General features: G+C 39.5%; 2 protein-coding genes across 4 annotated transcripts; both read left to right on the forward strand.

Annotated features, from left to right (window-relative positions):
- Window positions 1-1,014: 1,014 nt before the first annotated feature.
- On the forward strand, window positions 1,015-3,357 carry cox6b2 (cytochrome c oxidase subunit 6B2). 2 transcript variants are annotated; one of them, XM_076109072.1, is made up of 4 exons: window positions 1,015-1,091; window positions 1,595-1,733; window positions 2,454-2,554; window positions 3,078-3,357. In XM_076109072.1, exons 2-4 carry the CDS (start codon window positions 1,628-1,630, stop codon window positions 3,129-3,131), a joined length of 261 nt encoding a protein of 86 aa, XP_075965187.1. In that variant the 5' UTR covers window positions 1,015-1,091; window positions 1,595-1,627; the 3' UTR covers window positions 3,132-3,357. The 2 variants fall into 2 exon arrangements, with proteins under 2 accessions (XP_075965187.1, XP_075965188.1); XM_076109073.1 differs by having other exon boundaries at window positions 1,022-1,102.
- A 4,353-nt stretch (window positions 3,358-7,710) lies between these two features.
- slc2a3b (solute carrier family 2 member 3b) lies at window positions 7,711-17,640 on the forward strand. 2 transcript variants are annotated; one of them, XM_076109071.1, is made up of 11 exons: window positions 7,711-7,810; window positions 7,907-8,065; window positions 11,272-11,376; window positions 11,829-11,989; window positions 12,268-12,508; window positions 13,309-13,471; window positions 13,683-13,870; window positions 14,690-14,794; window positions 14,888-14,989; window positions 15,097-15,300; window positions 15,390-17,640. In XM_076109071.1, exons 2-11 carry the CDS (start codon window positions 8,039-8,041, stop codon window positions 15,630-15,632), a joined length of 1,539 nt encoding a protein of 512 aa, XP_075965186.1. In that variant the 5' UTR covers window positions 7,711-7,810; window positions 7,907-8,038; the 3' UTR covers window positions 15,633-17,640. The 2 variants fall into 2 exon arrangements, with proteins under 2 accessions (XP_075965186.1, XP_075965185.1); XM_076109070.1 differs by having other exon boundaries at window positions 7,712-7,810; window positions 11,269-11,376.
- Window positions 17,641-17,901: the final 261 nt, after the last annotated feature.

Below are 17,901 nucleotides of genomic sequence, written 5' to 3' on the forward strand. Positions count from 1 at the left end.
GAGCGACAGAGACACCTGTGATCTTTGACCTCTTCTTCGACAGGAAGATGGTGAAGAAAAGAGAAAGGAGAATATCACTGTGTCTCACTTCAGGGGATAGATCTGCTGAAATCTGCATCTCCAGACCGAATACGTTGTCAATACAGGTCAACAACCCGTGTCCCATTTCAAAGGCTCCTCCACTGTTTCAAAGTGTCATTGAAGGAGAAGAGAATAGATTACTTCAAGTTAAATGTTGACAACATATAGTGGCTATAGCATTAGTACAACACAATAAATTAGGTCTAACTGTGATCGATCTCCTTCCGAATCTTACATGTGAAACAGGCTACAAACAGAATATAACATTACTGTGAGTGATGTTGTCAATCATTAAAAAGAAATATTTTATCAAAGGAATTTAAAATGAAGACAGTAATGTAAGTTACATCATGAAATATGTAGCTTGTTGGGGCATGCCCTGAGGGGACTTTGTAAATGACTTTGATTTGAATCAGATTACTTTACTATATTTGTCAAAAATATGAGAGTGGAACACCGTGAGAATACAGATGAACAGCAGAGAATATGATATGTTTCTTTGAAACGTTGCTATACGAATTTTGATATTTTACACTTCGAAAACTTATGATTTACTGCAAGCAACATAAATTCAAACTGACCACAGCTGGAGTCCTCTTCGAAAAAGAGTAAACCATGAACAATGACTAAAATTTGCATGTCAATATTGATTCTCCTACAACCAACCAACATATTGCAGTTTTGAGAAGATCAATCTAACTGCTGAGGTGAGAAATATCATAGGAAATATCAATAAGGAAACATTACATATCCCACACTTATTGGTCTTTTGTGTGTGCCACATTAGATCTGTAAACTAAACTAATCTCTCTACTATAAGTCAGGCTATTGATATTTATTATGGTCGTTATAGCTCAATAAAGATCATTAAAACGGATATTAGGAACCTGAAAACTGAAGTTGTCTGGTCAGACATTTTAATGAGCCGATATCCCAGCATCCTTTGCGCGTTGACGAGGAAGGGTATGTTTCCGGTTGCGCTCCGAGGACACATCAAGAAACGTCCCAAGGTTAGCTCACGGTAACGCCGACACTTAGCATGCTATTTACAACCTTTACAATTATATTTATCAGGCTTTCTGATGTATTGAACTATCAAACTCTTGAGACAACCAGCCATCCTTAAATGTGTTAACCTAGCTAACAATTACCAGATATATTAACATGTTAGCAACGGGGTGACAGCTAGCATTAGCTAACTAACAACAGTTAGTCAGTTAGCATGCAAACTATGCTAACTTGTTCTTCAAAGCTATGTGGTCGTATCAGTATTTGTTTATGCCAATATACGTATCAAGGTTAGATAGTTATCCATAGGTTTGTTAAACAAACTAGCATTCAGTTGCGAAATACAGCGTGAGCAAAGCTAACCTAAATTTAACTTTGATCACAACGCTATATTTAGCTTAGCCAGCTAACAGTGAGCCTTAAATTGAGGTCACACACTGTTCATCTAACGTGTTTTCTAAACCTGCATCAGCTGTGAGTTAATCCACCATGTGCCTTGTTTCAGTGTCATTTAGTCGTGTGACTGAAGCTCAAAAAGATGTCTGACACTGTCGAGGAGAAGATCAAGAACTACAGGACGGCTCCCTTTGACGCCCGTTTCCCCAACACCAACCAGACCCGCAACTGTTATCAGAACTACCTGGGTGAGGACAGAGATACATATGTTGTGATTACTCCTTAAAAGACCGTAGGACACTTGGGACATATAATTCAAGAGAAGGAAATTCCTCTACCCTTCAATATGCTTACAGCCATGTACCTCTGCAACATCTGTAATGATAGGTAGCGAGTGTTTAGTTAACATATCTTACATAAGCTTACTAATCAGTCGTCATTCAGGTGTTTATAACATTTTACGTAGAATTAATAACATGACCTCCACTTGACATTAGTAGCTTTTAAAAATGCTCCTGCAAATTATAAACTACACAACTGGAATCAGTATTCTGATTAAAATCCACTTTTCCAATTCAAACAGCATAATACAATTTTAACATTGCAGGGAAAATATAGAAAAACATACGAAATTGATAACATTGTAAGTCTCTGTGTTTGTGCTCTTACCAAGGTGTCTTATTTTTATAACCGTGTACAGTTATAATTAAAGATAGTTTTATAAAAACAGCTTCACAATAGTGGTGGGATTATTACTTTCCGCCTCACATTGAAGCTTGAACATCTTGTTAATTAAATAAAAGCTTGAAAATCTTGTTAATAAAACCAAGATAAGCTTGTTCTGTCACACATTTCCATGTTGGTACCGACTGCCCTTCGATCTCAGTGGCTTCTTTCTATTGTGTTTTTAGTGTGAACATTGTGTCGGATGATTACCGTGAACCCTTTTTGTTATTTTTTTGCCCCAGACTTCCACAGGTGCAATAAGGCCCTGTCGGCCAAAGACCAGGATGTGGCTCCCTGTGATTGGTACCAGAGGGTCTACAAGAGCCTCTGTCCTATGAGCTGGGTGAGTTATGGGATTACAGTTATGATAGTTTCGTTGGAAATGTTTTCATGCACACACTTAATGTTGATAGTGCTGGATAGACAACATTAGCTTATGTAAACTAGACAGACTGATTGTTTTACTGCTTCGTGATATTCTGTGCCGCGTGCTTGTCTTTGTTTCTCTGTGATTGAGTGGAGATTGGTTATCTCTTGGAGTTTGAGGTTCTTTGCGACATCCATTAAACTGCATGTGATATACAACGCCTTTTCCATCATACATTTACAGATTTGACAAAATGTACTCGCAGCTGTTGCATTAGAATGCTCAGATTAGGTAGTTGTAACCAAACCTGTTTTTGACTTAATATTATTTTGATACATAAAGTGTTTCCAAAACCAGGGGATGTCAAATCTCTGTTGGTGCTATATTCTAGGGATTGGCATGAAACTACCGGAGGTGTATAAAGCCACAGTTCTGCTGATGCTTGAACATTAGTTTTGTTGTCAGTTAGGGCTTATGTGTTCTCTAATATCTCCCACAGGTTTCCAAATGGGACGATCAGATAGAGGATGGAAGTTTCGCAGGGAAGATCTGAAATCGGCAGCCGTTATTGATCAGGACAGTCCCCTCCAGGACATTCTGTTACCTGCAGCTCAGTAGTGCGCCTAAGGACATCTACGTCAGTGATGCTACTGTTGTTGACTTTAAATTTAAACACGCACAGCTTTGCATGTTACAGTCTGAAGTTTTTTCCCTGTCTCAATTGTAAAGTATTCTTCCGATTTGTTTCATCATTAAATACAGTTCAGATTTAATGAAAAGGATGTTTGTCATTATAGTGTTTCAGCACTTTGTTTTTGAGAAAAGCCCTTTAATTAAGTAATTCCAATACACCAGACACTGAACTTATTTCTTAAATATATTCCTTAATTTAAATAAAAGCAAGCCTGGTGTAGATTTAATGGCTGATATCAAGATTAAGACTCTGGATTACCCAACGTAGCCTTCAGCTGTCTTGATTTTGCAGCCTCGTGCTGTCTTCGTTAAAGTATTCCAGACTATATTTACACTAGAGATGAAGTGACTATTTAGTCATCTCTGAAAAACCCTCAGGTCTGTCTGCTGTGAAAACTCAACAAAACTATAACAACGTTTTTCCAGCGGGTGGCAGTGGTGATACAACCAGATGGTTGTTTTGACATAATACTCTATTTTCACCACACTATGGCGCAGTTGAACTGTCTCTCTGTGACCAACCAGCTCACATGTGTGCCTCTTTATGATGAGGCCTATTGATGTGGGGTTTTCAGGACCAGTATCAAAACTGGTTCAAGTCTGAAGACAACAGAATTTGTGCATTTCAGACTATTTGTGCCATGAAATCACAAATAGTCTGAAAATGTACAGAAGATTTACTACATGATCAGGTTTCAATGATAAATATTAGAAATTAAGTTTAAAACATTTTTCATAGTATTGAGAATTATAATTCTGGTTCAGTTTTTAAACAGATGCTTCTATAATACATCCATCCAAAAACATGCAGGACATCAGTGACTTCTTCAAACAATAATATAAATGTAGGTTTTGCTGAATTACCAAAAACTGAGTAATATTGGTAATAAAACCAGACATGAATATTAACTAATCAATGTATTCACGAAGGTGGAGGGTTTAACACACAGCTGTCGGTTACATTTCTTGTCTTGATGTGTATAATTTTTACACATCAGACAAATAAATGTAAACTTGCTCCTTTGATCTTAACCATAATTTCACTGTTTACTTCATGTTGCTATTGTAGATGACTTTAACCTTCACGGCCTTTAGTAACAAGCGGAGACTTGATTTAATTTTGTGTTACAGTTTTGTATTACAGGATTCCAATGTTGACACTTCCGTCTTCACAGCACAGTTGTAATCTTCTTTTTATTATCAGCAGCTCAGCTATGTTATATGTCCTGACACGCCAGAGAGGGTGTGTTCATCTCTGCTGAGTTGATTTGTTCGACCAAACAAGTTCCCCTTCAACCTCTTCTTGTTGCTGGTAGACTGTCATGGTTGGGGTGGCAACGATTTATACAGAAACTACAACATCAAGTGAGAGAAACGCTGCACGATACGCAAAGCTATTTATGCGACTGCTACAGAACTGTGAATGTCATCGTCGGGGTCTATGGTCGGTATCAACATGAGTCAAAAATGATGGCAACTCAGAAGCAGAAGGTGGCACTGCTCCACCAAATGTAAACGAGTAACCGCTCCAGTAAACTGTCATCACGATGCTTCATCTCTCTCTGTTGATCCTGAACTACCAGATTATCATTATACATGCTAAGAATGTGTAATCTCACACACTATCCCAAATACACCAGATGCTACATTGAACTAAAATGAAATGTGTATAAAGTTATATAAACATTTATGTTTATATTTAATGCATAGACGGCCATTTTAAACATGAATTGACTGTTTGAATATTTAGCTTGATGTGAAATATTATCAATCAATGAGGTGCTGAAATATTCAAAATATATAGAGTAAATTAATTAAACATTTAAATTCTGGATGATACTGCCATATTTAAATATTTGGGAACTTTAATTTTTTCATGAAATCATTGGCAACAGTCCATGACACACAACCGCTTTTTAAGCTCAGGCTACAGGATGTGGTTTGTAATGGTGTGTGTGTGTGTGTGTGCATGTATGTGTGTGTGTGTATGTATCTATGTCCCTGTCTATCTGTGTTTGATCTTTGCAGATGTCCTATAATTTGATTTGTTCACTCAGGCCAGGTCACTGGAGGAGATGCTGCGGGATCGGTTTCCCTGGCAGCGGCTCACAGGATCAGATGGGATGCTGGGACAGAGAGGTGTACTTTGAGAAGAATGAATAAGAACTGTTGCAAACCCTTGAGGCACTGAACCTAAACCTTTGCACTCTCTCTCTGTTGGTTCCTCTTTTTTCAGGTTATGTCCAATAAATTGCAGAATTGTGGTTGCACATGAAGAGCATTACACACAAAGGGGAGGAGCCACACACACTTACCACAACCTGACTTGTTTGATGCAAAGTCACTGTTACAATAGATTTACGGTCACTTCTTTTTACTCGACAGTATGTAGTAAGAAAAAGTAGCTTCACCTTTACCAACTGCAACATTAAGTATTGTATACATTAATTAATCTATAATTATAATTCATTAGTATAATATACATTATTCTGAAATTGGCTTTTCTGCATAATGAGTACTTTTACTTTGGGTATATATTTTGATGCTGAGACTTGAAAATAATGCATGACTTACTTTTAACAGAGTACTTTTACACTGTTGTATTAGTAGTTCTACTTTAGTAAAATATCTGAGTACTTTTTCCACCACTGGTCATGGTTTAGTTATCTGTATTTTTGTCAACACCAAACATGATCCATAGTTTCCAACCATTTGGCTCAGAAATAATTATGGGCTAATTAACTGGACTGTTATCTATAGGTTTGTCAATAGTTTACATTATGAACTGCATTACGAAATGTTAGAAAACAATCTCTAAGTGTTGACCTAGACCATCAGTGAGCAGGTAGTTGTTAGGAGATAAGTAACATTGAGAAACCAGCAGGAATAAACTAGATTTAAACAAAATCCAACTGCAAAACCAGCCAAATTTGGCCAACTCTGTTCCAATGAAAGTAGCAGCAGTGTTTATGTTGGTGACCCAATAATCAGATGAAAATACTGGGTAAAAATAATAACTATACTTTATATTGCAAGAAGCAAAAATATAAAGATGATAATGTTGGTCATTATCAATAACTCAACAGAAAGAAAAAATTAACAATAAACCTGGGTAAAAAGATAATCTTATTTTTGTTTAATTGATGACCCAATATAGACATTAAAAATAACATTATACACTGGGTGGAAGTAGTTTTTTTTTAATATCCATGAGTATACTGGGTAAACTTTATTTACAGACATATTTTTGATATGTGGTCAACATCTCCTGAGTTTGGTGGGGGCAGTACTTAAAAACAACACAAAAAAATGTGTTATTTATTCATATTTAACAATTTGTCACCAAAATCCAAGATCAAATTTAAGTCCTGAGCCTCTCATTAAAACTGCCAAAGGACAATAACTAAAAACACGATTGAATAGGAACCCAGACTGCTCACATAGTGAAGTGGATTTAAAAATGGCCCTGCTCACTCTGGAACACTTGTCAAATTCCAGACCGGGATTTAGGTGGGCTGTGGAGATTAGACATAGTTGATGAAGAATTATGAGGGCTCCCCATTTGTTTGCCACCCACTGAGCCGGTCTCATGATTTCTGCATGACAAGGCTTTGTATCTGAACTCCGTGCACATTGCCTTTTGTTCTCGTGCCCCGGTGGGCAGCCGACGGGTCAGCAGCAGCAGCAGCAGCACAGAGACTCCTTTCAACCGGCACCGTTTGTTCTCCGTCTCTACTCTGCGCTGTAGGTTTACGCTCGCCCGAGCACGTCTCCCCCTCCTTCAGCTCAGCGGAAATGTATCCGCGCTGATGCCACAGACATTATGACACAGGTGACTCGACTGGGTGGGATATTTTTTTGCATGCGCTTTTTTACACACAGGGGAGCTTCCCTGCGCGTAAAGAGTGGGGAAAGAAAAAAAAAAACACCAACGCTAAAACGTGCTGGTGAACTTGTACCACTTTTTTTTATAAAAACACACAGATAGGAGGGAGGGCTGAACATCTGCCTGAGCATACAACATCTGGACAGGACTGATTTACTGGATACAAAGGCTGACACAAATCCTACGTAACGGTAAACAAAACATTTATTCTGCAGGTTATCAATGTCAAAACACCCACGTGTTTATTCCATGTCAGTATAGTCATTATAACATGACTAATTGGTAAAGTAGCCTTCTGTGTGTAATAAAACATGTTTTTAAATGAAATCCTGTAGAGCAGCATCTGCAGCTCCATCACACAATGTGGGTTATTGAAGTCTCAGCCCATTGATTTGATATTTCATGCTTTGTATTGATAAAAAAAAAAAAAAAAGCAAAGCGACAGCAATTTAATTTGAAGAGAGGGAGTTACATCACTTGTTTTCTCATTTGAGTTCATGATTAGAGAGAGCAGAGGAGGAGGGTGAATACGGAAGCAAAGGGAGGGGTTTACCGTCATTTTGGGCACCGACTGCTGTTGAATTCAGTGAGAGCAGAAAAGTGCTCCACTCTACCTAGGTCTCTGTTAGGTCTGTGGTTTGTGGTCCTTACTGGTATGAGCTATTGGACAGCTACTCAGATTCTGAACGCGTTCATTCTTTATTCATTATTGATTATCACATATTGTTCTTGTGTTTGTTTGTATTCAGGTTTCTCTGCTGACTGTTTGCACAGAGGTGTGTGTGCTTAAGGAAGAAGACACAGCTCCGTCTGAGAAGCTTCCTTCTGCCGACTGAAGAGTTCCTGTTATCTGTCTTCTTAATATCTTCTATCAAGCAGCAATGATGGAGCGGATGGAGGACCATAAGGTAAATATCACTGTTTTTCCAAACTTATTTCAACATTTAAAACCTACATGTGTGATACTGCTGTACAGTTTTTGCACATGACAATAATATTCTCAGATACAAACACAGGACTTTAAGATGTCTGTTATAATTCCCAGTGGTCCCTGAGGAAGAGTGCCAGCCATTTTGCCATTGTTTGTTATTTCGTGAAAACATGTCCTAATGAATGAGAGTGTGGTATTACGAGTCACAGACTGGCAATTCTGTATTTTTCCATTCTGGCAAGAGCAGGCGATTGGGTGAGAGACTACCACTTCAGGAAATGAGTTATAGAGAGAGAGTGAGACTGTTGGGTGGCAAGTTTGAACTTGTGTGTTGTAGTTTCTTGCTTCTATCTGCGTCATCCTTCAAAAAGTTGGATGAGGGAATAGTAATATAACAAAAAGAGATCTGGAAAAGGGCAAGGATTGACAACTTGCAACTGCACAAATATAGAACACATATTAGGTTGTGATTTTAGTGATAACATGGTATACAGGGGATTTAAAGTCACTCATCAAATGGTGAACCTTTGAATTTGAAAGCATTGACTCTTTGGCATTATAAAGAATATCTCGAGTGAATTTGCCTGCTATCATGTGTCTTTGCAGACCTTCCCTGTGGTTTATCTTTTGAAACATGCAGTTACTTCATTTTCATGGCTGTTACTTAAGATTTACAGATCACGTTAATGTGATTACCCACCGAACCACAATGATTACTAGCATGCACTCCAAAAAGCCTCCAGCAAAACATAAGCACAAAGTTATTTTAACCAAATGTCTTTCTTTCGTAAATATTTTTTCCTTTTGGATGTACCGCACTGAAGAGAAAAATGTGTACAGGAACTAATGCAAAAGTCAAGTTTATGATAAAAACACACAAGAAATGTTCAATGCAATATAAACAACATAAAACAGGTGGAAAAAAACAAGTTTTGAGTAAAAGACAGAGACAGGGACGAAGTTTGCAAGATGACATGAAAGTGGAAGTTGAGTGTCAAAGAAAAGGTGTCAATCCAGAGTCTTTCTTCTGAATATTAACAGAGACGATGAACTGTTGAAACACAGGAACTCAAAGCGGTTCTGAGTAATTTGTTACAATTTCTATTTACTATTAAAGGGCAAATTGACCAACCATAAGTACAGGAAATGACCACATTAAGAAAGTAAAGTTCTTTGGAAACTGCAGCTAAGAATATCATTTCACCACAAGATCCTTTTAGTAGCTGTTCTGGAGCTTTCAATCATATCACATGCTCTTCATGAGCAGACGGAGTTTGAATTGTGCACTTTCAAACGTCTCCATTTTCTGAGCACTTTAAGTTCATCTTAGTAAATCTGAGTTGTCAGTATTGGTATTATCGTTTGGTTGCGGTTACATATTGATCATAACTATTTTAGCAGGATGTCATAGAGTATGTTATAATTTAAACCAGTATGTACAGTATATTATAGTATACAGCTGCAGACATTGAGCAACATTAATGTTTGGCTGCTGCTTGCAATTATAGAAACGCACACAACTGTGAATATGTTCCCGTGCGACCACAATGCCTCACAACATGCTGAGACAACCTCTCTGAGTCTGACACGTTCAATACCGTAATGTGCTCAGTCGGCCACTCCTTCATTAGAGTTGCTTTAGCAAGAGGCGTTTCATTGCAATCGTTGTGTCTTTTTCAACATAAGCATGTCTCTACCACAAGCACACACATATGTACACACACAACCACACCCCCAACGTGCAGTTTCTCCTCATCAAATCCTCTCTAGTGCACCACAGACAAACCTGCCATGTTTTTAACCCTGCTGGTTATTTGAGGGGATCTTGTGCCAAAAGTCAAACATGGCTTGCGATGAATTTGTGGTTACATGTTAATGATTATATTCTCAAATGTTAGCTCACTTTCTTATTCATTGTTTCTCTTTTTAATCTTTATCAGGCATTTGTTTTACTACCAGAACTCTGTATTTCCCCTTCGCTATCACTTTATCCTGTATGCAGCACTTCCTGTGTGCCAAACTGTCAAGATGTCATATCACATAAAGTTCAAACGACTGTAACACCAGAGCGTTCATCTAGTTTTAGTCCTTATTATGAGACAAGGCTATGATGTCCCTAAGAAACACACCGTGACTTGATCTCCACTGATTATCATTACCTTACTACGGTGACATTCTTTCAAGTTATTCATCACTTCCTCCCTGTCTCACTCTGACTCGTGTTGGTTCATGCTAACCTGGTGAAAGAACAGACAGTTTGTTTCAGGAGAGGGAGACTCCTTTAACCTTGACTTTTATCTATATATGTGTATTTTATCTGTGAAGAGAGTAACAAAATGTCCGCTAGAACATTGGGACAAAGCGCATTATGCCTATCTTCGTGTCTGCTTTCTGACTTGAGTGTGATTATAAATTGTGCAAAACAACTAATTATCTTGCAACATGAAGTTTGTGTTGAAACAGCGGCGGATTTTGAAAAGACTGGATGATGAAAAATAGATTTCCTTTTATTACTCAGTCTATTTGGACCTTTAGATTCAGGATGCAAAAGGTCTTAGAAGGTTGGTGTATTCAATTAAATGTAAAAGAGATATAGTCTCTGGGGTGGTTGAATCAAAGTGAAACTTCAATGGGGATTTCCATTTTTGGCATGCCAACTCCATATAGTACACGTTAAACTTCATTAAACCAATTACTCCGTTCAATTCTGCTCGGTTGGATACTTTTAAATTTAGCAAATTTCATGCCCTGCCATGTTAGGGATTATTGTCAGGTGTATTAGCTTGTTATTATGAGTTAAACCCACTTTAATTCCAAAACCAGCAGGGGGAAAAAACCCATCACAATAGGATCCAGTCTTATTCTCCCAGGGTGTCTTTAGCTACTTAGCTGAGAAATACCTCAGAGCTGCAAATCATGGAGCATGTGCCGTGTTGTAACACCCAGCTTTCACAGCAGTGCTGCGAGCTGCTGATGCAGAAAGCTGAAAACAAGCAGGGAGAGCAGATGTAGAAAGGCTCATTGTGTTTGTGTGTGTGTGTGTTACCAGTGACACTATAAAACAACAAGATCTTTGTAGAGCCAGGGCCAAGCCATGTCCACCACACAAACTGAGGGGGCGATTGTACATAAACTCCTTTCGCTCATTGTTTTCATCTTTTGTGTATTTTCCTCTCTCAGCAGCCGAAGAAGAAGTTGACCTTTTACCTTCTCTACAGCGTTTCAACAGCAGTCATTGGCTCGCTACAGTTTGGCTACAACACCGGGGTCATCAATGCACCCGAGGAGGTGTGTGTGTGTGTTTGTTCCTGGATGTGTGTGTTTTTGCTGGATGAGCCTTTTAATGTACGTCGCTTAGCGTTAAGAGAGAGGGATTAATAATAGATCACTCATTTGCTAATATGAATATTGTAATAACCAAAATTACCCTTTTAATTGCCATCATTTTAGCACTTTTTAAAAATCTTTTTGTTCTGTATCTGGTTTTGCAAGGAGGCCTAATTTACAGTTATGGTTCCTCGACAGGTCTGGTCTCATTTGTAACCACAGCATTGCAAGTTGGCAAAGCTAAACACTACACTGCCCCCGTGTGGATGTGTCAGAAACTCACGCATCAAGCACAAGCTCCCTCACTTCTGTTAGAACTTAAATCAACTGTTTTGAACAAAAACAACATGAGACAAACACTTACTTAAAAGCAGTCACTTCTAATCCCGGCACTCTTTTCCGTGGTTTGACAGAAACTGCGCAGCTTTTTCCAGAATGTGTCGATGGAGCGGTACGGGGAGCCTTTCAGCCCAGAAGCCAACACCATGGTGTGGAGCATTGCTGTTGCCATCTTCAGTGTTGGAGGCATGGTGGGGTCTTTCTCCGTCGGAGCGTTGGTCAACAAATTTGGCAGGTGAGAACATCAGGAATAGACACTGTGGTGCAGGAAATATTTTAAAGTGAAATGACAGACAACAAATCAGTCCTTTCAGGATTTTAATTTTACATTGTGTCTGGGAAATTGTGATTTTGTTATTGTTTTCAATTGAGAAGATTGTAAAAGCAGATGAATTGATAATAAAAATAATAATTAGCTTCAGCCCTCATTTTCTACATACTATTTAGACATGCCTTTTATAGTTGCTTTATTTTACTCGCTCATGTCCTTTCCTCCTTGTCTCTCTTCACAAGGATTAAGTCCATGCTGCTATCCAATATCCTGGCTGTACTTGGTGGTGGTCTCATGGGACTGTCGGCTTTGAGTCGATCTTTTGAGATGGTCATTGTCGGTCGCTTGATCATCGGAGTGTTCTGCGGTATGTGCACGGGACTGACACCCATGTACGTGGGCGAGATCGCTCCCACTGCTCTCCGAGGAGCCTTCGGCACGCTGCACCAGCTGGCTTTAGTTATTGGCATCCTGGTGGCACAGGTATGATGCCGAGATATTAAAACTGTGATTATATTATTGATGCTTTTTATATTCGATTGTGCAAAAGCTGTAGATTTCTGCAGAATAATGTGGAGAAAAGATATCGGCTAAGAATTTCATGTCCATCACAATAAACACATTGCAACGCTCTTCTATAGTACAAAATGCTTTATTCAGCTCACCAAACCTTTTTGGACATCTTGCCGTCATCAGAGTGGTAACGGAGGTTGTTTCTTTCTAATTTAAAGTATTTATTTATTTGTCGTTTGACCTAAAGCTCATCAGTATACAAAACAAAATCATCATCCCCTTTTTTTCAGTGAAAATATGTTTACAAAATACCATATTGTACCAGTGGATACAGAAATGTACAAGAAAAATGTATCTGACCATAAACACAAAACATATAACATTACAAGCATCTTTTTAGAATATTTTTTAGTAAATAGAACATTCAAATGGTAATAAGTTGAATATCCACTTTTCAATACAAACCAACACATATTGTATTCTTTCAACCTCATTTTTCAAAGCACAACATAGTCAAATCTCTTCCATCTCTTAATATTTAGATTACCGATCAATGGACTCTATATAAACAAACTGGGAACAGCCCTGGATGCTACTCTGATAAAGACAAGATAGCTGAAAATGTTTGGTGAGGAGAACAAAGCAATGGTGCACTGAGGAAGAGCTCTGCGACTTGTTTTAGTTTGATCAAACTGAAACTCATTATAAGTCCATTAGTCCATTAGAAGTCCATTATAAGTCTGTCTTCCCCTGTTGTCTACCTATTTTAGATCTTCGGCCTCGAGTTTATTCTTGGCTCTGACACTATGTGGCCTCTGCTGCTGGCTCTCACCATCCTGCCGGCCATCCTGCAGTGCATCATGCTGCCTTTCTGCCCTGAAAGCCCCCGCTACCTGCTCATTTCCCTCAACAAGGAAGAGGAGGCAAGAAAAGGTCAGTTTTGAGACATTATGCCAACATGGCAACATAGGGTTTTAATGAGACTGCATCGAGAATTACTCTTGCTTTATTAATGATCTGCGGAGTGAAGCATGGCCCTGTGATTTATGAAAGTTTAACCACATTATGTTCCAAGACCCTTTCAGGTTACATCATATTTGCACAATAATGTCACTATTCATCCATCCCCGCCTTCTCTCTGTAGCGCTGGTGCGTCTGCGCGGCTGTGAGGACGTGAGCGATGATATTCAGGAGATGAAGGAAGAAGGGATGAAGATGGCCATGGAGAAGAAAGTGTCCATCCTCGAACTCTTCCGATCCCGGAAATACCGTCAACCAATCATCATCGCTATAGTCCTCCAGCTCTCTCAGCAGCTGTCTGGCATCAACGCTGTGAGTAAACGCCGAGTCCTATGATGGAGCACATTGTTAGTGATATGATCAGCAAGTGTCAGTCCATGTCATCTCATACATTCATCTTTAAAGGAGCATTCACTGAAATTATACAAATGTGTCTGACAAGCACATGACGGAGAGATGCTTCTTGGCTCCAGGCAATGTTAGATTGAGTGGAATAATCTAAGCCACTAAGGGTCGACAGAAGAGGCCAATACAATGGTATTTGATAGGTATTTTGTTAATAAGGTCATTTCACCAGGCTGACTAAATCTGTTAACGTTCCCTCGTCTGACCTGACAATCACAGTAAAGCCACAGCTGCCTGCGGCTAAAGGCTGCAGCATTGATTGAACTGACAGATATATTAACACTCATGACCTATCTCACTCACCAGCACAGCAGCTAGTCGAGTTGAGTCTTTCCGCTCAGTATTAGTTCCATGTTCCACAACTTGTAACAAAAAATACGAGCTAGCTACCTACCCAGCACCAAACATAGTATGCATGCTTGCAGAAGCTTGAGAGAGCCACTGGCAGCAATACACATGAACACAGAGGAGCATTTAGCTGCTACAAAGCCCGATACTGTATTTCTGTCAGGTCGATGTTGACGGAGACCAAAGAGAGTGAATATTGGACTTACATTGCAAGGTGGATGATAACACAGATACAATACATGTTTGATTGCTAACAACTTTAAACAGTGTTAATATGTCAGTGTTGTGTTTAAAGCTTGTTGATCTGCCGCCAAGACTATACTCTAATTGTATTCACTAAAATAACGAGTTACTCATACAGTCTTCCTCCCCCTCCAGGTGTTCTACTACTCTACAGGTATATTTAAGACAGCTGGTGTGACTCAACCCATCTACGCCACCATAGGAGCTGGAGTTGTCAACACTGTGTTTACCGTTGTCTCTGTAAGTTTCTGACTACACATTTGGTGTCTCAATACAAGGAATGATTTATATTTCTTGGATTATTAATTGCTATTTTTCTTGTTTTGACCCCAGCTCTTCCTGGTTGAACGGGCGGGGCGAAGGACGTTGCACCTGATTGGTCTGGGTGGAATGGCTATCTTTGCCCTCATTATGACGATCTCCCTGTCTTTGGTGGTGAGTGATGTGATGTTTCTCTCGTGACCTTACAGAAATAAAAAAGTGTCCCTATTGCTCCCCCATTACATCTTGTTCTAACTCTCTTTATTTCTCTCTCTGAGCAGGAGACAAACGAGTCTATAAGCTACCTGGCCATCGTGGCTGTGTTTGGCTTTGTTGCCAGTTTTGAGATGGGTCCAGGTCCAATCCCCTGGTTCATCGTGGCAGAGCTCTTCTCCCAGGGGCCCCGACCTGCTGCCATAGCCGTCTCTGGTTTCTCCAACTGGACCGCCAACTTCCTGGTGGGGCTGGGCTTCCCTAAACTGGCGGTATGGTAAAATAATTGACTTCACTAAAATCTTCAGCTGTACGAGCAGTTTTGTCTTTAATAACAGACATCTCTCTCTTCTTCTCTCAGGAACTGTGTGGCCCTTATGTCTTCCTCATCTTCATGTTCTTCCTCATCGTGTTCTTCATCTTCACCTTCCTGAAAGTGCCTGAGACCAGAGGAAGAACCTTTGACGAGATTGCTCAGGGATTCGCTTCCAGTGCAGGGAAACCCTCCACAGAGCCTGAGGCAGTGGTCGCTGGCCTGACAGAAGGCAAAGAACCTGCTCCCATGTCCCCCACAGACAAGGTTCCCATGGTGGTTCTTCATTAGAGGGAAGAAGGAAGACTCAGGGTACAATACAGACAACAGATTTCAAAACATTGATATTGTAAGGAGCTATATTTCATACAAATGGTGAGAGAGCAGCTGTGTGTGTTTAGAAAAAGCCAACTAAATACAGCGTTAAAGATTCCCCATTTACAAATGCTAAATTAATTGTCAGAGTTCCCTCTAATCCTGCTTTAAACATGGGGCCAAACTTAACTGAGTTACTACTTAATATTTGTTGACATGCCCGCTGCCAGCTCAACGCATACTGCCATATAAGAGGATCAACATATGTTGTGTGTTAAGTCCCAGGTCTTCAGCTACCCCCAGTGTTAAAAGGTTGTGGGATTTGGGGGGGGGGGGGGGTTATGTATTGAGGTCAAGCTTGAAAAGCCGTTTTTGGAGCCCAGTAGTTTGACCCAAAAAAAAAGACTGACTTGCTGTTCTGTCTGCCGGCCTGATGTGCCTTGCTGCCAGGGGGAGGGAGCCACGTTCTCTTGAGTCGACAGAATAAATGTAGAGGTGCTACATTAAGTCCCTCTCCCTTTCAGGTGCACAAAAAAGTGCTGACTATAGACTTAGAATAAATATATCTAACAATGCAGAACATAATAAATATTTCTTCTCATCCTGTAGCATCCCCTGAGAGTACAGGATGTTTGTGTGTTGTCTAATAATTTGTACTGTCTGCTTCAGGTATTTTGTTTTTATGATAACGAGGTGTAGTCGATCACTGCCGGGGCCCTAAAACAGTCTCCTTATAGGCTTTCTGCTCTAAAAAACACAACTTAATCTCTTGTGTTCTATGTTTTCATGTACAGTCAGGATGTCATAGTGCAGTCGTTTATGCAATTCAGCCGTTGGGTACAAAAACTCAGCTGGCTACTGGTTTTATACTCGGCTTCTAACTGGGGCAATAGAAAACACATGTATCATCACTCTTGACATCAGTACGTAGCAGTAACTTCTGCACAATAGGTCATTCAAGTAAATATCTTACAATCTCTAAAATAGTGTCAAATCAAAAGTGCTCGTCAGTGTTAAAACAGTTATTTGAGATATGCATTGAAACACATTCAAGTGTACTTAAACAACACCTATGGCAGTCTAAACAAGATATTAGCCACTTGGGATAGTGATGTTAAATAAAAACACTAAATGAATTGTATTTTAAAGCACAGAAAATGTCTTATCGTATGTTTTTCTTTCTCATTGTCTAAAAATCACGTGTATATATCGTACATTCTCCAGTTACTGCATCGTGATCATCTATTACAGCCTAGTATACATGCTTAGGAATGTTGTGTCAATGTTTGTATAGTTGCATCGTCCTCTTGGCACACTCGCTTAAGGAAGCACTTTTCAATGTTTGAGCTCAGCAGCCTTTTAATTTGCACTTTGGCAGTCGGACTACTTTGTAATGATTGTTTGTTTTGTGTATGGCTCTCTTTAAATATACTGTATGTGTTAGGATGTGTATGGTGTTTGGTTGTTATTTGTGCCTGATAATACTGTGTCATCTATGTTATATCCACTCATTTTCTTGCACTGTTACTATGGTGAATGTCACTAAGCTCCTCAACAGTAAACGGAAGTGAGAAGTTGAGTGTTGAATGTGTGTGCGAGTCACATAAGAAATAAACCTTAACTGTTTTTCTACGGTCCTCTGTTCTCCTGCTGTAAAAGTACGAGTGACACTTGCTTTGAGAAACTAAAAAGGAAATAAAGTTGTCCATCTTTTAAGGGAATGTTCGACTTGAATTACGAGCATAAACAGTCTGTAATGCTACGAGTCAAAGCACTGAATGTTTGATGTAATTGCAGTCTTGCAGTGCTGACATGAAAGTGTGAGAGGTTTGTCTGATATTCTGTCTGGTCTCCACTTCTGCACTGTGGTAACTCCCATTTCCTTTTCTGCATCGTGGCAAAACCTCAGTCAGCAGTGCAGTTACACACTGTAGAGCTAACCGACCGTCTGAAACACTGAAATAAAGCCATGAGTTGAAAAGCAGACTTCAGTTTCTCTCTTTGTCTGCTGCTGCTGAACAGTTGGGTTTAAAAAGATGCATTCACGGTTGGGATGACGTTTCAGGAGCGCATGCGTGAGGAGGAGTTATGAGGTCAGATTCCCTCTTGGGTCACACGGTTTCAAAAGCCAAACCAGAAGAACACACACGTAGAGACGCAAGAGAAATGTAACCTCAAAGAGGAATTCCCCTGAAAATGTCCTTTAACATTGCAGCTCTGAAGGAAACATTCTTCTGAAATTACA

This window comes from Anarhichas minor, unplaced genomic scaffold (genome assembly GCF_050575085.1).
Source record: "Anarhichas minor isolate MPS153535 unplaced genomic scaffold, ASM5057508v1 ptg000041l, whole genome shotgun sequence".
Classification (NCBI taxonomy): Eukaryota; Metazoa; Chordata; class Actinopteri; order Perciformes; family Anarhichadidae; genus Anarhichas; species Anarhichas minor.